General features: G+C 43.0%; 3 protein-coding genes across 5 annotated transcripts in view; 1 reads left to right on the forward strand and 2 right to left on the reverse strand.

Annotated features, from left to right (window-relative positions):
* The window catches only part of LOC121079477 (protein HIRA), a 34360-nt gene extending 19633 nt beyond the window's left edge, over positions 1-14727 (reverse strand). Inside the window, exons 1-9 of one of the 2 annotated variants that reach the window (XM_040576828.1) lie at positions 14467-14727; positions 6690-6752; positions 5816-5926; positions 4939-5029; positions 4374-4468; positions 3548-3643; positions 2205-2365; positions 1137-1304; positions 526-639 (exon numbers count right to left, since the gene is read on the reverse strand). In XM_040576828.1, the coding sequence (XP_040432762.1) occupies positions 526-639; positions 1137-1304; positions 2205-2365; positions 3548-3643; positions 4374-4468; positions 4939-5029; positions 5816-5926; positions 6690-6752; positions 14467-14503 (936 nt within the window). In that variant the 5' untranslated portion in view covers positions 14504-14727. The remainder of the gene's footprint in view (positions 1-525; positions 640-1136; positions 1305-2204; positions 2366-3547; positions 3644-4373; positions 4469-4938; positions 5030-5815; positions 5927-6689; positions 6753-14466) is intronic. The other variant, XM_040576827.1, reaches the window with a different exon arrangement.
* Positions 14728-14975: 248 nt separating this feature from the next.
* MRPL40 (mitochondrial ribosomal protein L40) lies at positions 14976-18121 on the forward strand. The gene is made up of 4 exons (XM_040576832.1): positions 14976-15275; positions 15819-15902; positions 17053-17208; positions 17571-18121. Exons 1-4 carry the CDS (start codon positions 15214-15216, stop codon positions 17878-17880), a joined length of 612 nt encoding a protein of 203 aa, XP_040432766.1. The 5' UTR covers positions 14976-15213; the 3' UTR covers positions 17881-18121.
* C17H22orf39 (chromosome 17 C22orf39 homolog) lies at positions 17871-19725 on the reverse strand. Of its 2 annotated transcripts, none has more exons than XM_040576835.1 (4): positions 19629-19725; positions 19338-19505; positions 19054-19201; positions 17871-17922 (listed from the first exon to the last, which is right to left on the reverse strand). In XM_040576835.1, the coding sequence occupies exons 1-3, from the start codon at positions 19650-19652 to the stop codon at positions 19076-19078; spliced, it is 318 nt and encodes a 105-aa protein (XP_040432769.1). In that variant the 5' UTR covers positions 19653-19725; the 3' UTR covers positions 17871-17922; positions 19054-19075. The 2 variants fall into 2 exon arrangements, with proteins under 2 accessions (XP_040432769.1, XP_040432768.1); XM_040576834.1 differs by having other exon boundaries at positions 17871-18845.

The following is a 19725-nucleotide window of genomic DNA, read 5'->3' on the forward strand; positions in this document are numbered from 1 at the left end:
CCATAGGAAAGGCAGAAGCCAGGGATTGAAGCCAGAACAAAGCACAAAGATGAGCCATATATACCCTCAGAAACATCTGTGCCATGCCTGCTGTATTCTTTGTACCCATACAAGCAAGACTAACAAAACTAGACTCTCTGAGTGATTAATGGGTAGGTGGGCTAAATATGGAATAACAGTATAGTCTTTCTTATAATACTAACATGGAGATGGAGAACAAGTAAAAGACATAGGAAGGAAATAGGGCTGGATTATGTTTATTAGCTGTGATAACACATTACTCCCCTTAACCACAGCAACATACTCTATCACTGGCTTTTATCTGCTCTTGGCTTTAGAATACTAAATTCCTGAACTGAACTAATACCATCCACTCCCTTTCCCCCATTTAAATCTCTAACAACAGAGAGAATAAAAAACTAAACATGAATCTAAATATAAGACCTAATTCTGTACACATAATCTTTGTGCTAAACCCTCAAGTTACCCAAATGACCACGTTAGTCAAAGAATGGTGACACTTACCCAGACAGAAAGAGATCGATCCTTACTACCAACAGCACAACAACAGTAGGGACAACTTGACTTGGTGGAGCTCCCATTCTTTTGTTTCTTCTTGAAGATTTTTGGATTGAATTTCTGAACAAGTGAGATGCCACATTTTATTACAGTAAGCAAATTTCAGTGGATCAGCTTTAAAAGCAAGCTTTCTATTTAAGAGTGAAAAAGATAAATGTTTCATGGAAACAAGGTCCCTAACCAGACTCTATAAAAGCACTAACAAAAACCCCATACGCTTTGAATACTTTAACAGGAACACCAAAGAACATCAATTTCACCAGTGATCAGGAACCCACTATAAACCTAAGTCACTGAACAGCTAACAATGTTGGTGTCTGGCATTCCTAACATGCTCCTGTGTTCCCCTCATCTTGTTCATCTGCATGCAGTTCTCTTATCATAAGAGCAGGCTGATTGTTTCCAGCATTGAAGTTGACATTTATTACACACTACCATGTGTTTGCTTTACTAACCTTGACACCTATCTCCATCTGTTGTCCCACTTATGCATACAATTATCAAAAGGAACATCTTACAAGATTTACTTTAGGGATAAATTATTATAATTCACCCACCACTACTGTAACTGCCTTCCGGTGCCCTACAAAATCCATGTTGGTTTTCCATCCATCTCTCTCGATGATCTGAGCAGTAGGTCCAGAATTATTCATGGCATGAGCAGAAACAAGATAGTGACCATCAGGCGACCAGCTAAGACGCAACACATGTGTTGTCCCTCCACACTGATGAAATAAATGAAAAAACATACTAAAACTATAAGCATATCTGGCAAAAAAAAACATTTTTAATGCAAACTACTTCTATTTTAGATTTAGGAAATATATGATTACTAAGTCTTCTGCGACTATACAAGAATGACAATACAATTCTCAGCACATCAAACATGTTTATACAGGTGATGTAGCGTAACTTATGAAGCCCTAACAAAAGGAGGAAAAGGAATCCAGAGCACTATTTTTAGAAGAAACAAAATGCAAGTCTTTTTGCATACAGCACGCTCAGTATTTATCACAGTCCTAGTTAGTGACATGGCTGCAGCATACCAACTGCTAACAATCAGACTTCAGGTTTCAACACCAGATCACATGTATTCACGCATTTACAGTCTATTATTAAGAGTAACTGCACTAACCACGATACCGTAAGATCACTGCAAAACACTCCACGCACTAAGCACCAGCTTCTGTCCTCATAAATTTGACCTCCTGATTAAAGTCATCACATAAGCACAGCCCTAGGATGCCAGACCAAAGATCCCTATCCTAAGTATTTGCCTTGTTTCTGGTAGTGGCCAATACACAATGCATAGAAAAGAATGCAAGAACAATGCAGTGTGCCAATACTTACTCAGAATGACTTCTACATTTCCAGGAATTTACATGTTTCCACATCCCATGTATACCTTTGGTATCCACAACATTCAGTAGCAACAAGAGTCTCAATTTAATCATATGTTGTATGAGAAAGTAGCTCCCCTCCCACCCTTCTTTTGAATCTACCGCCAGATAGTTTGATTTGACTTGGCACTGTTAAATTAACTAATGCTTCTGCAGAACTGGAGTTACTCTTACAATTTTCATTCACTCTATAGGAATTTACTTTGGTAAAACATTCTCAAGTACCTCATCAAAGGGTTTTGTAATGCTAGTTTCCAATTGCCAGTCCATCGTCCGCCACACCTTCAAACTTCGATCATCAGCCTGAGAGGCAATATATTTTCCAACAGGATCCCAGGTCAGCCCTTTCACTAAGCCAGAATGCCCCTTTAAAGTGGCAAGAATTTCTGTACACACAGACAAATAAAAAGAGAAGAGTGTGGTTACTATTATCCCTTTTAGGACAGACTGTTAAAGAGCTCTATGAGATCTTGTTTAAAAAGCATATTGAACGTAACCTCTTTTAATGTACAAATGACAACATAGCAATAAAACTGGAACATACACTTAAGCTTAGAGTGTACAAAAAAGTGGTAAAGAAAACTGTTGACAGCATAAGGGGTCCAAAACTCTTTATAAAAAATACATCAAAGCAGTAAGAGAAGTCTAGCAGAGCCCAGACAGTTTAGAATAACATGTTCAAGCAATGGAAAACAGCAGTTTAGATGGAATTTTAGTTAAATATTCATCCTTTCCTCTGTACACAAAGATTATCACAACAAATTCAACTTTTTCAAAGTCATGACTGAAGAGACGCACAAGCCTGGCAGACCTGGTAACCTATTTTCAGTCACTCTCTTGCTTATCAGTCTGTTAGAGAATAGACTGAGAGCACTGCACAGGCTACACAGTTAGCTTGAAAGTATAAAACCTCCGGCGTCAGTACTGGGAGCAACCCTAAAATAAACTGCAGTGTCTGAGCAACACACAATGGGAGTTTTAGCTTATATCAAGTTATGTGATAAGAAGCAGCCAAATAAAGGCACACTTTTCTTAACTGCTGTGGACCCTTGCAGGTCAGCTGGAAGCCTTGGGACTTAGTGAATTGCCAGCACTGCAGCAATGGAAGAAGCAAAAGGGCCATCAAATGCAAGACTGTAAAAATGTAAACGCAAGAATGTAAGTAGCTTTTGCTACTGTGACAGAAGAGGGTTCTAAGGCTCCCCTAGCCCTTCCTTCTTCCCCCTCATTATGTAAGGCCACACTGGTTACTTAATATCAAGCTGAAGTTGTATACATTTGGGATACTGCAGAGATGGTAAAGAAAATGCACCTAATAATGACCTTCATGTGAGATCAGGAGCATAATCTGCGTGTAACTGTAGTCTACAGCAGCATGGAATCCAATGCACACCAACAACCAAATTTGGAACAGGGACTGACTCACCATATTGCAAGCATGCCATCTCATAAGACAGACAACCCATTGTCACACAGACATTTTCACAGTCCATGACATACACCCATGGAGGGGATAATTTGTTCCAAGGCATTACATACTTGCGCATCTGAAATGCAAGATTTCTCACCTGGAAATTTCACAGCATTCCAGATGACAACAGTGTTATCCACACTACACGATGCCAACCAGGCATCGTGTGGAGACCATGCTACATCCATGACATCTGTTTGGAAAAAATGTAAGACATCGTCAGTAATCAGAGAATCCAAAAATCTTTTTTAAAATAACTTGTGGTGCAACACTTTCTCCATCACTGAGAAATGACTATTTCTGAGTACCAGTAGAGTGGAAGGTAAGAAAGAATATAGCAAAATGGGATTGAGGTACTCCAATTTATAATGTTTAATGACACACACACATCCAAGACAGAATGCAGTATTTAGTGATTATAGGAAGTACTAAAGCCTGTATAAAGTACTTCATCTTGATTTGAATGAAAAAGGAACAGATACTGCAATGTAATCACTTTATTCCAGCATACCTGGACTGACCAAAGTGATTTTTAATCTTGATTTCATTCATAGTTCACATCAGCAAGTGGAAAATGCATTTGAAATTACCTGACTTATTCATCTTTTGCATTGCACTTTAGTAATTTTTTCTAAATGAATCCTAATATTCTGTTTTACAGAACTTTATCTTTTGCCTATCAAGACATTATAGTGAAATATAAATGTCTTAATTAATAGTTATTCTATTACACAGTTTGCCAGGAGTTACTCGCCAAATTGGCATTTGATTAAAAATGACATTTTTGTTAGATTTTTACTGTTGCCACTAAAATTACCAACTTGCCGCTAAATTTATGTTTTGAGCATGAAAACACAATAGTACACATTTTGAAAAACTAGTTTCCATTTTGAATTATGTTCATTCTGCATCTGTTAACTTACCCCCTGAATGGCTTCTGAGAATTGATACACACCTCCACTGCTCAACATTAGTAAGTTTGCTACTAGAACCAAACACAGTGCTCGGTCCAATATATCTAATTAAAATAGAAACAACAGTTAGCAACAGAACCACATCATGTTTTTCACAGTTTCTTTCTAAAGAATATCAGCTGCACGGTACAATTCTATTTCATATTCAGTTATTCCTGCAATAAATTAAAAAAACAAATATTTTTATAGAAAGTAATTCCAGTTATTTAAAAACTCTGGCTTCAGTAAAATTTATAATGCCCACCAATAGCAAAAAAATGCTAGTATTTAAGCTAACTCTTCAAACCTCATCATGAAGTTTTCTTCAATGCCAGAAGAAAATGTCTTAACCCCTAGACAGGAATGGGAGTGCCCAGGTAGAGACACACTCCAGCCCAAGAAACAGGACAGTACACTAAATCTCCAGTATCAGTGATGCGATACCACAGGTTTCAGCTCCATACACCCTAATAGACTAGACAGTGTGACTTACTTGAAATAAAATACAAAATTGAGAAGGAGGAAACATGCTTACGCGGCTCGTTTCCACACCATAATCAATTTGTCATCTCCCCCTGAAGCCAAGTAAACTCCATTGTTTGACCATCGCACACAGTTCACACAAGCTGAAATGTAGAAAATGTAGAAAAGAGTTTATAAGAAGAAAAATGAGAACAGACCATTCTAGACTGGGGTACAGAATTTATAATAAGCAAAGATAGACAGGAGATGTTTAGGATTTACGTGTGCTTTTTCCTCTCAAAGCAGTTATTCTGTCTGCTTTAGATAAATGAATTGGTACTTATCTGTCAGTAACAGTTGAGAAACTTAGTTTTAAAAACTATTCATTATTTAAAAAAGCTTCACCAAAAGCGGTTCAAAAGGAGAAAGATTAATATTAATCTAAGAAAAGAAACTGCTTGTAGTAAATTAAGTGGGATTAAGAAGGAAAAGACGAAAACAAGCATCTTGAAGAAAAAAAGAGGGACAGCTTATTCAGGTAACCATATTTCTTTTACATATAATATGCAAAAAATATGCATAATATTCTAGAACTATAATTGATATACTTCATGTATTGTTTCCTTTACATTTATTCTTTCTTTTGATCTTTCCTTCAGAGCTCACCAGTTTCTCAGAATGTGCATTATCAATTACCTTGTGGTCACTGCTGGAATAAGTTTACAGGGAGATTTCCAACAGTATCTGTATTTCTCTATACATTATTCCACATCTTAACGAAATTTTCTGCTAAACATCTAAAAACATATGTATACAAAATATGACACCCCTTTGCTGTATTTTATTTATTCTTTACCACTGGACAGGACATGCTTTTTGTAATCACAAACAAATATAATGCTTTAGCAAATTACCACCAGTCAGTAAAAAAAAAAAAAAAGATCTGTTACCTAAGTGATTGTCCATCTGACAAAGCATCTTGGGAATATTTTCATTCTTTTCATCTTCCTCTTTCAGGACAGGAGCCATATTCCAGATCACAACTTTCCCAGAATCCTGGCCTACAGGTGAACAAAAAGACCCTTGTCTTAAATACACGCAAAAGGCAAAAGAGCTTTTCAACTTAATATCTGTTCCAGAACAGTCAGATTTTGTTACTACTGCAGTGGGAACTTCGGAAATATTTAAATACAGATGCCATTCTGATATAATTACAGTCAGAAGCACTTCATTTTTCTCAAAGCTACTGGAAAGTAAATTAAAAAGCTGTGTTAAAAAAATCATACATAATGTAATGACTGTAGATATCAATGATACCAACTATAAGGATGAACTGTTTATAGTAAAATTGCATTTAACAGGAGAGAAGATGCATTCAAAATCTAAATTGCAATTATTGCAGCTAACAAAATTATTATTTGGGTTACAATACTGAATAATTTTGCATACATTTCTTGAGCTATTCCATTTATATAATTGGATTTTCTTGACCCAATAGCTCTACTATTTAGCAGTTCAAAAAGCCAAACTTCACATTCAGTTCCTTTTCAAATAAAAAAAGAAATTTGACCATTATGAGCATAACTCAATTATCGCAGCCATTATCTCAATGGATGTCCAAGAGGATGAGAAGATCAAAAAATGTAACCCTTCCTTCTACAGTAAAAATAGTATTTTTAAATACATATTAATGACTTAGATATCTGAAAAACAGTTGATTATGTAAGTGATATGTTTTTAAAAGGGACAGAATGATTAATGTGTTGTAAAAGCACAAGACCATTGTAGCCCAAAATTCTGGCTTCTATCAGTACGTAAGCATACCTTGTCCTCCTGTTGCAAACTTGGTCCCATCTGGGTGAATGTCCACTGAAAATATTGGCTTTCCTGAAATTTGAGAACAAGAAGGAACATACTGAATTGTTTTACAGTCAAAAGAATGTAGCAATGCCAACAGAACCATAAGTCTTCCGGTTAGTGAATAGCCTTCTTCTTCCAAAAGCTATAGTCGTAAGAAATACAGCTGATTAAAAGAGTTGAAAGCAACCTGAAGATAAGAAGGACAGCCTATTAAAAGTGTGTATGGAAGTTACCATGCCATAACAAACCAGTAATAACCAAGGAGACTTAATCCAGCAGGATATGCCAAATGCCTCAAAGCAAAATAATACCACAATACATGCGCCAACAAAGTAAAATTGTATTTGAGTAAGGAATTTCTTCCAGGTTTCTACAGTTCATTATCTGACAACCTGAAGAAAGTTTTGGTTTGGTTTCTGGTTTTTTTTTTTCCCCAAATCTTCTCCAATCACAGATCACGTGTTTGTCACAAAATTGCCCATCTCAAACTAAAATTCTGTTGTTATGAAATGCGCCTATGCAAAGCCTAACTTGTAACTTTATAGTTTCCATATTGAAAAAGGAAGACTAACTCCAATATTACTCTTCAAACCTTCAGTTCTCTAGATGCAACTTCTTTCAGAAGAAAACTAATAATTCTATAAAAACTTAAGCCCTATAACAAATAGCCAACAGAGTTGGGGAACAGCTTTGGAAACCAGACAACCCTTGCTCTCAGCTTATTCTGCTCTGATGCACTGGATTACATACCCTCTCCTATGTGCTCACCACTCTTTCAGCCTTTGCAGAAAGAGAAGAGAGAAGGCAGAAGAAAACTTACTGTCTTGCAATGATACCCAAAAAGCTAATACTAAGGATTACTTGAGGGAACACATGATTTCCACACTCAAATAACTTCTGGCACCAGTCTGACCATTTACAAACCAGAATGCTTCTGTAAGCAAGACCACACACACGTCAGCATAAGACAATTTGTCATAACAGCCAAAAGAACAAGTACCCACACACCAAAACTACTTCGGTGTAAATTTCCCATGGATGTAAATTCTTGGATTGTATCTTCATATGTTTAGACATAAATGATAAAACTGTAGAATTTATCCAGATCATCCAATCATTGTTTTGATGCTGCAACTGTATCATTTGTATTCCTTGACATTAATCTGCTAACAAAACCCGTGTCCCAATATTCAGTATTTCTTACTTCTTTCAAGAGATACGTATTCGGCTTCGTGTATTTTCTCTATGTTGACTTGTTTTAAGATTTATTTAATTTGGATTTGTATTGCAACACTGACATGTGATTCCCCTTAAAATTTTTACAGGCAGCCAAGCAAAGACCTTAACCAGAGTAAGATGGCACTCAACTTGCATTCCTTCCAAGTCCTTTAAACCACATAAAACACAAACTGAGATTTAGCTGTGTTTTTTCTTCAGATTGTTGTGTTTGAATCTATCTTTTATTCTGCTAACTTGAATGTAACATATATGGCTAAGCTGGATACTTTCAGAAGTGCAGGCAGGAAGCAAACGTTTTGCCCTACCCAAGATGTAGAAGTTCACTTAAATTAAACCAGTGCATCATTTAAACTACTTTAACCCACTGATAAAGAAACAGGTCATTCTGTAGACCTTACAGGTGGAAGAGGTTAGCTTTTTAATCTGTCAACAATCTTAAGCATCTTAAGCAAGAAGTTACTATGCTTTCAGGTCTACCATCAGACATGAGAGTACAGTGCTCCCTCCAGCGAGCCCTTTATCGAAGACGTTTTAAGGTTGTTAGCCAGGTACTGACCTGACTCATTTTGCCTACATATCATTCACAGAAACAGGAAACTGTTCCCCAGCAAGTCAGAGGGAACAACCACCTCCAGTACAGGGGCATCGATAAGCAGAACTATGGCTTCCAGAGGCAACACAGCACCTATGAACGAAGCTTCAGAGTTTAGGCGGTTTGTAGTTAAACAATAGTGCATTTAAAATTGGTTTAACAGATGCAGCTGTCTCATACATGAAGACTTGTTCTAGTAAATATAATTATATATTGACAGATATAACATCTTGCTTGCCTCTCTACCCTTCCTTCCCCAATCTGCTCTGATTCTACCACGCTGCCCTTCCCAAAAGCCCGCATTAAACAGCAGCCGTGACCAAAGCATGCACTGTTACATGTCTGACAGACACATCAGCTTCTCATTATTCACGCAAAACAGATATACTATACATTCTAAACAACTGAAATAAGTCATTGCACCTGTTGCTTTGCAGAAATTACTGACATAATGTAGTTTTATTTTGCCTTTACTGGGTCTTAAAACTAGCATATATCTGATTTCTGCCTTATCTCAGGAGCACAATCCTTGAGAAGCAGTAACATCAGCCCTCCTCTTTGTTCTAGGGAAAGTTTTTGCACAGATCCACAAATGGGGCTGACGATATTTAGCAAATTGCTTTACTTACAGAGTCAGAGGTAACTTGGATACAGATTCACCATAAAAGCCTAAAATTAGCCACATCAGAGAAAATGTCCTTCTGGACCAGCACTCTGTGTTCAGAAACCAGCACTAGATACTCCCCAGGGATCTGTACAACTGCAAGCACACGGTGCTTCTTCCCCAGGGGAATCTTCAAGCTCCAGAAATTTGCAACTTTCACTTCTTGAACCAGAAGCAGGATGTCTGCATTCAGCAGCCATCAGCCTTTTGTTCTATAAATTCACCAGGCCATTTCTCAGGTCCATAATTACCACCATCAACAGCCCCCGACACAGAGACCCACAGCTCAACCACAGGCTCTGAAGAACCACCTGCTTCCCAAATCCTGTACTTATGTCTGTTATTTCAACACCCCTTAATTCTTGTTCAGGGAAAAAGTAAACCAAAAATCACTTGACATTCACCCTGTTTCTGCCACTCACAACTCTACACATATTCACTGCATCTCCAGCTCAGTCCTCCTGTTCCTGGCCTGAAGAGTCCAGGCCTACCTGGCCATTCCTTGCACTAAAGCTGCTTCTCACTGCTGATCATTCTGGTGACTCCTCTACAAGACTCCTTCAGTTCTCCTACATGATTTTTCTCACTAGAGATATTAGCTTACTAACCCCAGTTCCAGATTTCTTAGAGTTCCTACAAATAAGATGCTTTCATTTTCCATATACAGGAAATCTGTCCAACTACACCCAGCCTCGGCCTGTCACGCCCTCTCCTTAACAGACATTTTGTATTAGTCAAAATACAAACACTAACTGCAAAATGCCATGTCACATACTGGCACAGCAGAATAATTATATTGTCTGGATCTGAACAAAATATTATTTAGAGGCCAACCTGGATTTTATTTCAAACTGCTTTGGATTCAAGATGAGGGGGTAACGTAACTAAACAAGGACTGCTCAGCTGTTTGGAGCCCACAGCTTTTGGCCCACACCACTTTCACAAGTGCTCATCCAGTTCAGCTATAACTTTTTAAAAGTGGATGAAGGCATAAGCTTAAGCTGTGATGAGCAGCCCAGAGGGGAGAGCAACCACTGGTGAACCAGCTCAGGACCACGGGGCACCAGGACTTTGCTCCTGGCTCTGGCTGTGACCACTGCTGGGTGAGCACGAACAGCCACGTCTGGATGTCTGCAGGGAACAGTAGCTACTGGATGCAGAAGCCTGAGCTTCTACCACCTGGGTGAAAAAGATCATTCTCATCCATTTGTCAGGCAGCAGCACCACTACACATTTCAGCACCAGAAAGTGAGGAAACTCACAGTGGTATAAGCCAAGCTAGACAGCACCTAACTTGGACCCCGTGGCTAACCTTCAGGCAGAAGCCGTAGCTTTACTACAGAAAGCAGCGCATCACTGCCTCAAACGAATCCATTTCCTATTTAGCACAAATACCACACGAATTTTCACATCACTTTTGGTACAGTCTTATTCATGAGTTCAGAAATAGGTAAACACACGCGGAGTTCGCAGTGGCAATTCAAAGTTTCCTTGGTAGTGGTAAGGGGCATTAAGCTGAAACGCACTGACTTGGAAAGGAAAATCCTCCCAGCAACCTGTCCCAGAGCTGCGCATGCTCACAGCTTCTTGGCTATCAAGAAGCACAGAGCTTGTCTTGATTAAATTAGATTACGTGGTCTTGAAAAAGGGAATCACTAGTAAGGCTACACTTACTAACGTATATTAATTCTTTTAAGATCTAAAAGGAATTCCTTAATGTATTTAAATCAGTATTTGTTCAATACCTTAATGCCTTTCTATATCCCTTAAATAAAGATGTTAACTTCAACAATCACTAGGTTGTCAGCACAAGTAAGCCAAGACTTTTGCTTCCAATTTTATCAATCTAGAGATGTAAAACGATTTTAAAAAGAGAGAGAAGAGATTACATGATTACAAGACAGAAATTCAACAAGATGCAGTCATTATCTGGGAGCTTTTTCCTCCCTTTCACGGCTATCAAGGCAATGCCATTTACAGTGGTGGATAACGGTCACAAGTTAAAGCTATAAAACTTGTTCCATACTACTTGTGGTTTATAAACTGATCACAGATACTGGGTTTTTCCTCATTTCCTTCATTTTCTCAGAGTAACGAAGAAGCAGCCATTATTTAATAGTAACTGCTTCCTTTCCCGGGTCTGTGTCCTTATCTGATTACACTGTTAGATCCTGCTGAAACGAGCCACGAGGCACCAGGTCCCTCTTCAAAACTGACTGAATGCTGTCCCATGCTTGTAGTTGAAGAAGTTTTGAATTTCATACAAGTAATTAAGCATCAAACCAAAATATAAGTGATGCTTAAATAGTAACATTAAATTGTAAGCGTGTTTTAAGATGTTTTTCCCCCCCTTCCTGTTGTAATTTCTAAAACAATTAGTTGACGTTATTGAAGTTCCCAACATCACATTGCATGAGGAAGCAAACCAGGTCCATTAAAACCAGAACACCTTGTGACAGACCACATGTCCTGTTGGATTCTTTGCTTAAAGAACCTAAACACATATGATATACTTGTTTGGTTTTTAACTTCAGGCTATGATCAATAAAATAAAATGACTATGTGAATTTTTACCACAACATGAATGAGCTTCTATTTATTTTGCTTCCAGCCCGTCTCAGATAGAACATCCACCATGACTCACGTATCAATTTAAATATTTACATTCCACCATTACAGCTTGAAGAGATGATAAACTCTATGCCTGTATTTAAACAAAAGCAGGCTCCAATTTCTACAAGTTGTTATACACAAACAGCACCTTAGGGTTTGCAAGAGTTTCTTGGAATTGCATGGGACTTCCTTTCCAGTAGGGCTACGTGTTTGTCATCATCAAAGACCAGGGCCCTCAAAAACCTGTGTGCCAAATATGTCCATACAACTGTTGGATGCGTGACGCATCTTTACAGAGGTACTGAATGGAAGGAGAATCAAGCCACATGATCTGCACCTTACAGTTGTGCCCCCCCCCCCCCATTAGATTGCACTTATCAATATTCTTTCCTGCTCCAAGTCAAAGAAACAGTGAGGAGATGAACACAATAATGAGAGTTTCATGCAATGAACTCACATTAATAGTGTGAAAAGCTTACAGAAAATCCATTCGAAGAATAAATATTTCCAATAAATACTCACACAATGCAGCATTAAGAACTCCAAGACAAAAACCAGTCAAGCCAAAACGTGCTAAAGTGCTTTTATAGTAAATGCAGTGTCTCAGCTGAGCAGCATGAGAATCCCAGGTGCATTGAACTTACTTGCTGCAACACTGACTTCTGTTGTCTACTATCTCATACAGACTGTATGCCTGTGAGCATCATCAAACTTGTTCTTGCCAGTTCAGTAACATACAAATCCCAAAACTGAGTGGAGGGGAAGGAAGAGGTAGGAATGACAGCACCAAACGAGTGCACGCAGAAGCCAGTCATGATCTGGACTCTTGCTCATGTACCAACACCAGTGAAGCAACCTCTTCTGACAGCAGGGAAAACAAAAAGAGTAAGGGCTACCAACAAGTAGTCCGCAACATAAATACTGACCCTGTTTCTGGATAAGTATCAGAGCAAATATGTAGGCCCATTAACAGCGATGGGTACGGCTTCTATGCAGCCATCCCTGCAGGATCTGGGACCTGGGTATGTTAAAATCAGCCGACTAAACTCACCCGGTTTTATTCTGCACTCCTTGCCCCACGTGTAAGAAGACATGAATGTTATGTAGTCCTGTAAGTGTTAGCAGACCTTAAAGCATTTTAGAAACGAAGCCAGTGATGAATGTCTGTCATAGTTTCACCACCTACAAAACAAAGCAACTTGCCCAAACTTATCCCAGCAGGACAGTGGTAGAAAAACAAAATCTGGGACTACCACAGCCCTGTCTACAGCATTATCCACTAAAGAAAGTACCATAAGCCTTTATAAATGGAACCTAACTGCAAATTGCTTGGCAGAAGATGCTTTTCTACAATTCACAAGCTGATACCAAAACAGAATACCGAAAACTGCTACATGTTTCAAACACTTACCCATACCAAAAGGTATATGCATTAAAGAAGTAAGGAGAGAAGTTAAAGGTCTACTAATCTGTGATCTGCACAGACTTAGGCCAAAAGGTTTTATCCAGCTGCTTATAACTGGGCTCCAGAGAGACAGGACAGCCTGCACACAAGCAGGCAAAGATCAAGATGCAAAGGTTGCATTCATTTAGATTAACCAAGTAAAAATATAAGGAACATTTCAAATAAAGCACTTCCACTATTCTTCCAGTCCACTACTACCTTTCATTAAGAGTCTAGGTTCATTATGGTCCATGGAGGGTAGTTCAAGTAAAGATGCATGGAAATTTCAACTTTAGGCTGAAGTTATTATTCTTAAAACCTGCAACTGCAACACGATCACAAAGACAATAAAGCATACAGAGCCAGCTATAAAGTTGCATCTATGTTTTTTAACTCAAAGCACATTTCTGCAGCTAGAATAAGCCGGCCTCCCGTGCGGTTTTATCTGGATATGAATCGGCCATGTGAGTCGCGCCACCGACATTTACCAAGGTATAAAAATGGGCAGTTGAGATGGAGCTGTATGCGTGAATCCGAGGTTAAAACTTGCATGAACGAAAGTGAGCCCTTCACATGGGATTTCTTCTCCCTGCCAAACCAGGAACTATACGAGAATTACTTTGCAAACTGTAAGCAGTGCGAGCATGTAAGACCAATGCTATCTCATACCAGGCACCTCAGGGAAGCATACACATCCCTCAGACAGCACCAGCACTTCACCCCGAGCCTTCCAACTCACAAAACCCTTGGGACTCCCCCAGGGGCAGCAGTCGGGACGCCCCGGCAGCCGGGGGGCCGCTCGCCCAGGCCCCCCCACAGGAGCTGTGCCCTCGCAGCCCGGAGGGGGCCCGGCCGGGCTCTCAGGGGCAGGGGCGCGGCGCACCTCGGGGCCCGTCCCGCACGGCGGCGGCAGCAGCAGCCCCTTCGGCCATCTTCCGAGGGCTTTCGCTTTTGCGCTCCCCGGGTCCCTCGACACCACGGGGCGGCCCCGTCCACCCGCAGCAGCCACTTGTTGCTCCCCCAAGCCCCACGCATCCCCCCAAACCCCATACACATTCCCCCAAACCCCTCGTACACCCCCAAAACCCCTCACACACCCCCAAATCCCCTCCCACCGCCGAGCAGCGGCCTCCCGAGGCTCCCCCCCCTCGGCACCTGCCCCTCGGCACCTGCCCCCGCCGCCCCTCACCATTGTGGTTGACCCAGGTCGGCTTCAGGAGCTTCATTGTCTCCCGCCCGGGGCCCCCCGCCGGCCTCCGCCCTCGGGACCCCAGGGCGGCTCCTCCCGGGCTGCCTCGGCCGAACGAGCGGCGGAGCGAAGCGGAGCGGTGCGGAGCTCTCAGCGGCCGCCGGTCACCGCCGCGGCCCCGCGCCGCTCGCCGCTCTGCCCGCCCCCTCCGCCGGCCGGAGCCGCCTCAGCGCCGCTCCATGCCCCGGCGCCGCCCGTGCCGCAGCCGCCGCCGCCCGGCCGCATCCCCCGCTCGGCTCCCGGCAACGCCGGAACTCGGCGCCTTGGCAACCGCCTAAGCGGCCCGGCGGGAAACAGCGGCCCCCGAGCCGCGCCGTTCCTCACACACTCGCACGCCGCTCGGCACGGGGGGAGGTGCCGCCGCCGCCGCTCCGCCCCTAAGGGAGGGAGGGGACGGGCGGGCGCCCCCTGCCGGGCCCGGGGGTGGCGGCGGGGCTGGGGGCGGAGCGGGGGGAGGCGGCCCCTGGAGGGGGACGGGGGAGGTCGCGGCGCCCCCGCGGCGCGCTTGGTGCCCGTGGCGGCGGCTCGGGGAGTCCCCGTGAGGAGCCCCGAAGGGCTGGGGCCGGGCGCCGAGCCCCGGAGGAGCGGCCTCGGTGACGGGCGGAACGTTTGTGGGCTGAAACGGGGAGCCGCCGGAGCGCACGGGCGGAGCGGGACCGGGAGCGGGAGCGGGACGAGCCTGGAGCCATGCTGGCGGCGGCCCGGGGGCTCCGCCGGGCCTGGGCAGCGCCCGGCAGCGCCGCGCTCAGGTAGGGCTCGGCCGCATCCCCCGGCCCCGGGGACGGAGCCCTTTGCGCCGGGCTCCCCGCTTCGTGCCCTCCGGCGAGCCCCGGGGCTGGTCCCCGGACGGGCCTGGCTCCCCCGGGGCTCCCCCCGTGTCCTGGGCCTGCCCCGGCTGCGCCGCTCCCCCCGAGGCTGGGGGTTCTGGGGAGCTCCGGCCCTGTTTATTCTGGGCTGGTTCCGTTCCTCCACAACTCTGAAACGGGCCTTTGCCTGAGCTCGAGAGAATTAATCAAACCCACTCAGTAGACCTAAAATGAATTTTTGTTTCACCTCTCAGTGCCCTGCGTAGTCTCAGCACTGAAAAGTGCAAATTTTGGCTTTAGTTACCTCATTGAAGAGTTAATCATTTCTATGCTGATGCTATATACTGTAGTGAATTAAGTAGTAAGAGACTAGAAATTCATTATTGTAGCATACAACTAATAAGTTATCTCTTGTGCTTTGCTGAATTAATGTGACTAAACTCAGTTTCTCCTAATGCTTTCTTTACGTTCCCTTTTCTTCTTTAGTTGCTGGCTGCCCCAGACGGTTCAGTTTCGAGGAAGTCACTGGGAGACATCACTGCTGGCGTTTAGGGCATCTCTCCCCATGAGGTGAGTGCAGTTGTCACTGAGTTGCGTAGAATTGTTTTCATCCTTAGGGGAATGTAATTTTTTTCCAAGTCCAAATTAATTTTTAAATATAGATGTTTGCACTTAAGATATTATATGCAGTAGTTAGAGCTGGTGGCCTCTTGAGAGTTTAATGGTAACCTATATAATAATTATTGCTTTATGCTTGTGAGTAGCTGTATTTGCTTTAACCACAGAATACAGGTAGAGATGTTCAGATTCAAGCTGTGCTCCAAAACTCCCTTTTGAGCAACATTGGAAACAAACGCCCAGCTGAACTGAAAATACTTGACTATTAAGGTGCTATGCTAGACAGCCCACATCGATGTATGTTACATTTTGGTATCCATGTTTTGTTCTGATGCAATTAGGTTTAAAATCCTGCTAGCTAGCAGCTACCCTCAGAGAGACCATTTCACATCCTGAAGGTTATTCGTGCATCTGCAGGTTTGTAGTGTTGCGGAGATAATGTGGCCTATGCTAGACATCTGAACACTGAAATGGAAACTGGAAGTTTCTGCATTCCAGAACTGGCTCATGCAGTAGCACAGAATAAATTACTGGCCACCCTATAAATGTACCTCAGAGTTGCTATCTGTAAAGCAGGAATGATAACCCACACGTCTGTGTTTGTGGAATGTGGCATGTGTTATCTTGCACATAGTAGGTTTGTGTGTTAAGTACAGCAGCAGAGAAATACCTGCGTCCTGAGTTTGATTCCAAAGGTGGCAATTTTAAAAGGATGTGTACAACCACCCTCTCAGAGCCTTCTTTAATGTGAGATAGCAGGAATATTTTTAAACATGTTGCCTGCCTTGCTGCACTCTGAGCTAGTTGGAACCAATTCCAGCTCTACGTTTCTGGAACTTCGTAAGTCATTCTGACTTCTAGCACAGACCTTGAGGTTGCTCTTCTCAGACAGGTACAGTTCTGTTTGCAGAAAATCTCACAGGACGTATGACTGTCCCATACAAACTATATTACTTGAATAAAGCTAAAATTTCAATTAGGGACCAAGTAAAGCTATGGGAAGGAACAGTTCTTAAGAAGGTAAAGTGGATGTGAAAGTTGGTTGTGTTGAATTCAGTGACAGAGCATCTTTTTCTGCTCATGTAATTATTTATCTTGCCAGAGCACAACCAAAGAAAAAAAAGAAGGTGGATGTAAGGAGAGAGCAAGCACAGAAGGATCGTATGAAAAAGAAGATCAAAAAGTTGGAAAAAGCTGCCCCAGAACTGATTCCAATTGAGGATTTTGAAACACCACTTAAGTACTCGGATAACAGCAGGTAAGTAATATTATCAGCATGAGCTGCATTTGTGGTGCGAACACTTCTAACATCTTCCTCTGCAAACCTGCAGTACAGTGCCAGCCTTTATATAAAGCATTACTGATTTCCGCTAGGACAAAAATGTGGAAAGCGAATTGTATTTGCTCCTGCTAAAAATACTGAAAAAAATAGTCACATGAATGTCCTGTTGGAAAGGCCATGGAAAACTTCCAAGACGGACATTGAAGGAAAGAAACGTATTACATTTTTAAAGAAAAATATTATTTTGTTTGCTTGCTTGCTGGTTTTTGGTAATTTGCTTTTCTGGGTGCAGTTGCAGGCCATTTCTCTATTACAATGCTATGTTTACTCGTCAACAGGGTGCGAAGTCTTCCCCCTCTGTCATTTGAAGAGACAGAAAGAAGAGTTTTACTTATGAAAAAGTGGTCTGCGTATAAACAGAAACAAGACAGGGCAGAAAAGCAAGCAATTCGGAGCCTTGTAGAAGCCCAACAAGAGGCACTAAAGGAACTGCGCCTTGAATCTGAGGAGCTCTATCAGGCAGCAATCAGACGAGATGAGGGGCTTTTCCCCTTTGAGAGAGAGGGACCTAATTATACCCCACCGCTTCCTGGTTATGATCCTCCCGAAGGAAAATGCATTGATATCACCAAAGTGTATACGCAGTGATAGAAGAGTTTATTGTTCATCCGGCATAAGCTGCTCAGCCAACTGAAAAAGGAAAGAACGGAATGAGAATTAATTCCTTCTGCACGTTAAAACACTGTAGGTATGTGATGGTGAAAAAAAACATGGAACAGAATATCCTGTGTCTGCTGTCATTGTTTTTAAACTGGCTACCTATGGAATAAAGCATCCAACAGAGCTAATCTACTTTAAATATATGCCATATTAGACCAAGGCAAACAAGTATTTCACTGAGTATTTTCTCTTTCTGGCCTTGTATTTCTCATCTCTCCATGTGCTCCTGAGCAGCAGCATTTTCATTCTGCATGAACCATAACTACAAAGGCATAGACTACAAAGACTAGCATGAGGAAATAATGTCACAGTCATCACAACAGAGACGACTAGCAGGGAGGCAGTAGTGTCTGTTTACTGCCTTTGCTTCAAATTTCAGTGGTTTTTCATATAATAGATGGGAAATTGATGGAAAATGTACCTCACCAATGCAAAAATTAGCTTTTTTTTTTCCTTTTTTTTTTTTTAATTTCCTTGTAAAGAGTGCATTAAGTCTCTAATAGTGTTTTCCCTAAAAACAGATGTCACTTCAGTCATTTGAACCTTTATTTTTGTAGTAATTTGAATACTGCCATAGACATATTTAAAAAGAACACATGCATTATTGTTCAAGAGCAGTTCCCCAACAGCAGGCATGTTTCAGGGTCTGCAACGTTATCCCACTGTATCAGAAGCTCTTAAGCACCACAGTACTGAATCTGGGTAGTGCCTTTTGAATGCCAGTGGCTGTGTCCTGAACTGGCAGGGAAGAGTCCCAGCTTGTTTTTATTTTCCCATCAGGCAGGCCCAGATGTTCCAACAATGCCTTCTTCCAACAATGTGCAACACCGGGCCTGTTGGGGAAGAGGAGCTGCTAATTTGAGAGTTTCCTGCTGCATTGCTGAGATGAGATCCTAAAGCATAAGACAGTAGTAAAAGACTAAAATCAAACGCCTCACTTCTTGTAAAAAACAGTGGGTGTTTATTTAAACTTTAAGTATTTTTGAATGAGTGCTAAAGTACTGGTGGACAGAGCTATACGGCACCGAGCTACAGGTGTGTAATTTTGATATAATGCAATTAAAAAGCAGGACAGACGAGCACTGTATATCACATACTGACCAAACACAGCAAAGCGGTCGCATCACTTGGGATTATCTTGGTCGAGCGGAAGGTACCAGTCAGGCGGCGGGCTCTTCCTGAACGTCCACACCGGGGCATATTTCTGCTTTTCCTCCACTCGGGCTCTTTCGCTCTTGCACAAAGCTTCCTGAAAGAGAGGCACAAACAGCGACAGCGCCGCGCTGGGCGCTCCGCTCTCACCGCGGGGAGAGCCCGAACGGAGGCTCCAGCCCCTTGGCTCCGCACCGCGGGGCGAGGCCCCGAGCCCCCCCCCCGGGCGGTACCTGCGCGGCGGCGGCGCGGCCGCTCTCCCAGGCGCGGCAGGCGGCGTAGTCGTCCCGCCAGCGGGCGCAGGCCGGCAGCTCCCCGTGCGCGTAGTAGTGGTGGAAGGCGTGCCGCAGCCCGCGGCAGTGCCGCCACTCCCACCAGTAGTCCTCGCACGGCCGCGGTGGCTGCGGGCGGACGGGGCGCGTCAGCCGGCACCGAACGAAGCCAGCCCAGCCGAGCCCCGCAGGACCCAGCCGAACCCTTCCGAGCCCCGCCGGAGCCGGCCGAGCGCCCCCGGCCCCTCTCACCCGCCAGCTCTCGCCGCCGGCCATGCTGCCCCCTCCTCGCGTCCGCCCCCGGAGGGCGGCCCCCGCTCCGGCACGTGACCGCCCCGCCCCTCCCTCC

Source organism: Cygnus olor, chromosome 17 (assembly GCF_009769625.2).
Source record: "Cygnus olor isolate bCygOlo1 chromosome 17, bCygOlo1.pri.v2, whole genome shotgun sequence".
NCBI lineage: Eukaryota > Metazoa > Chordata > Aves > Anseriformes > Anatidae > Cygnus > Cygnus olor.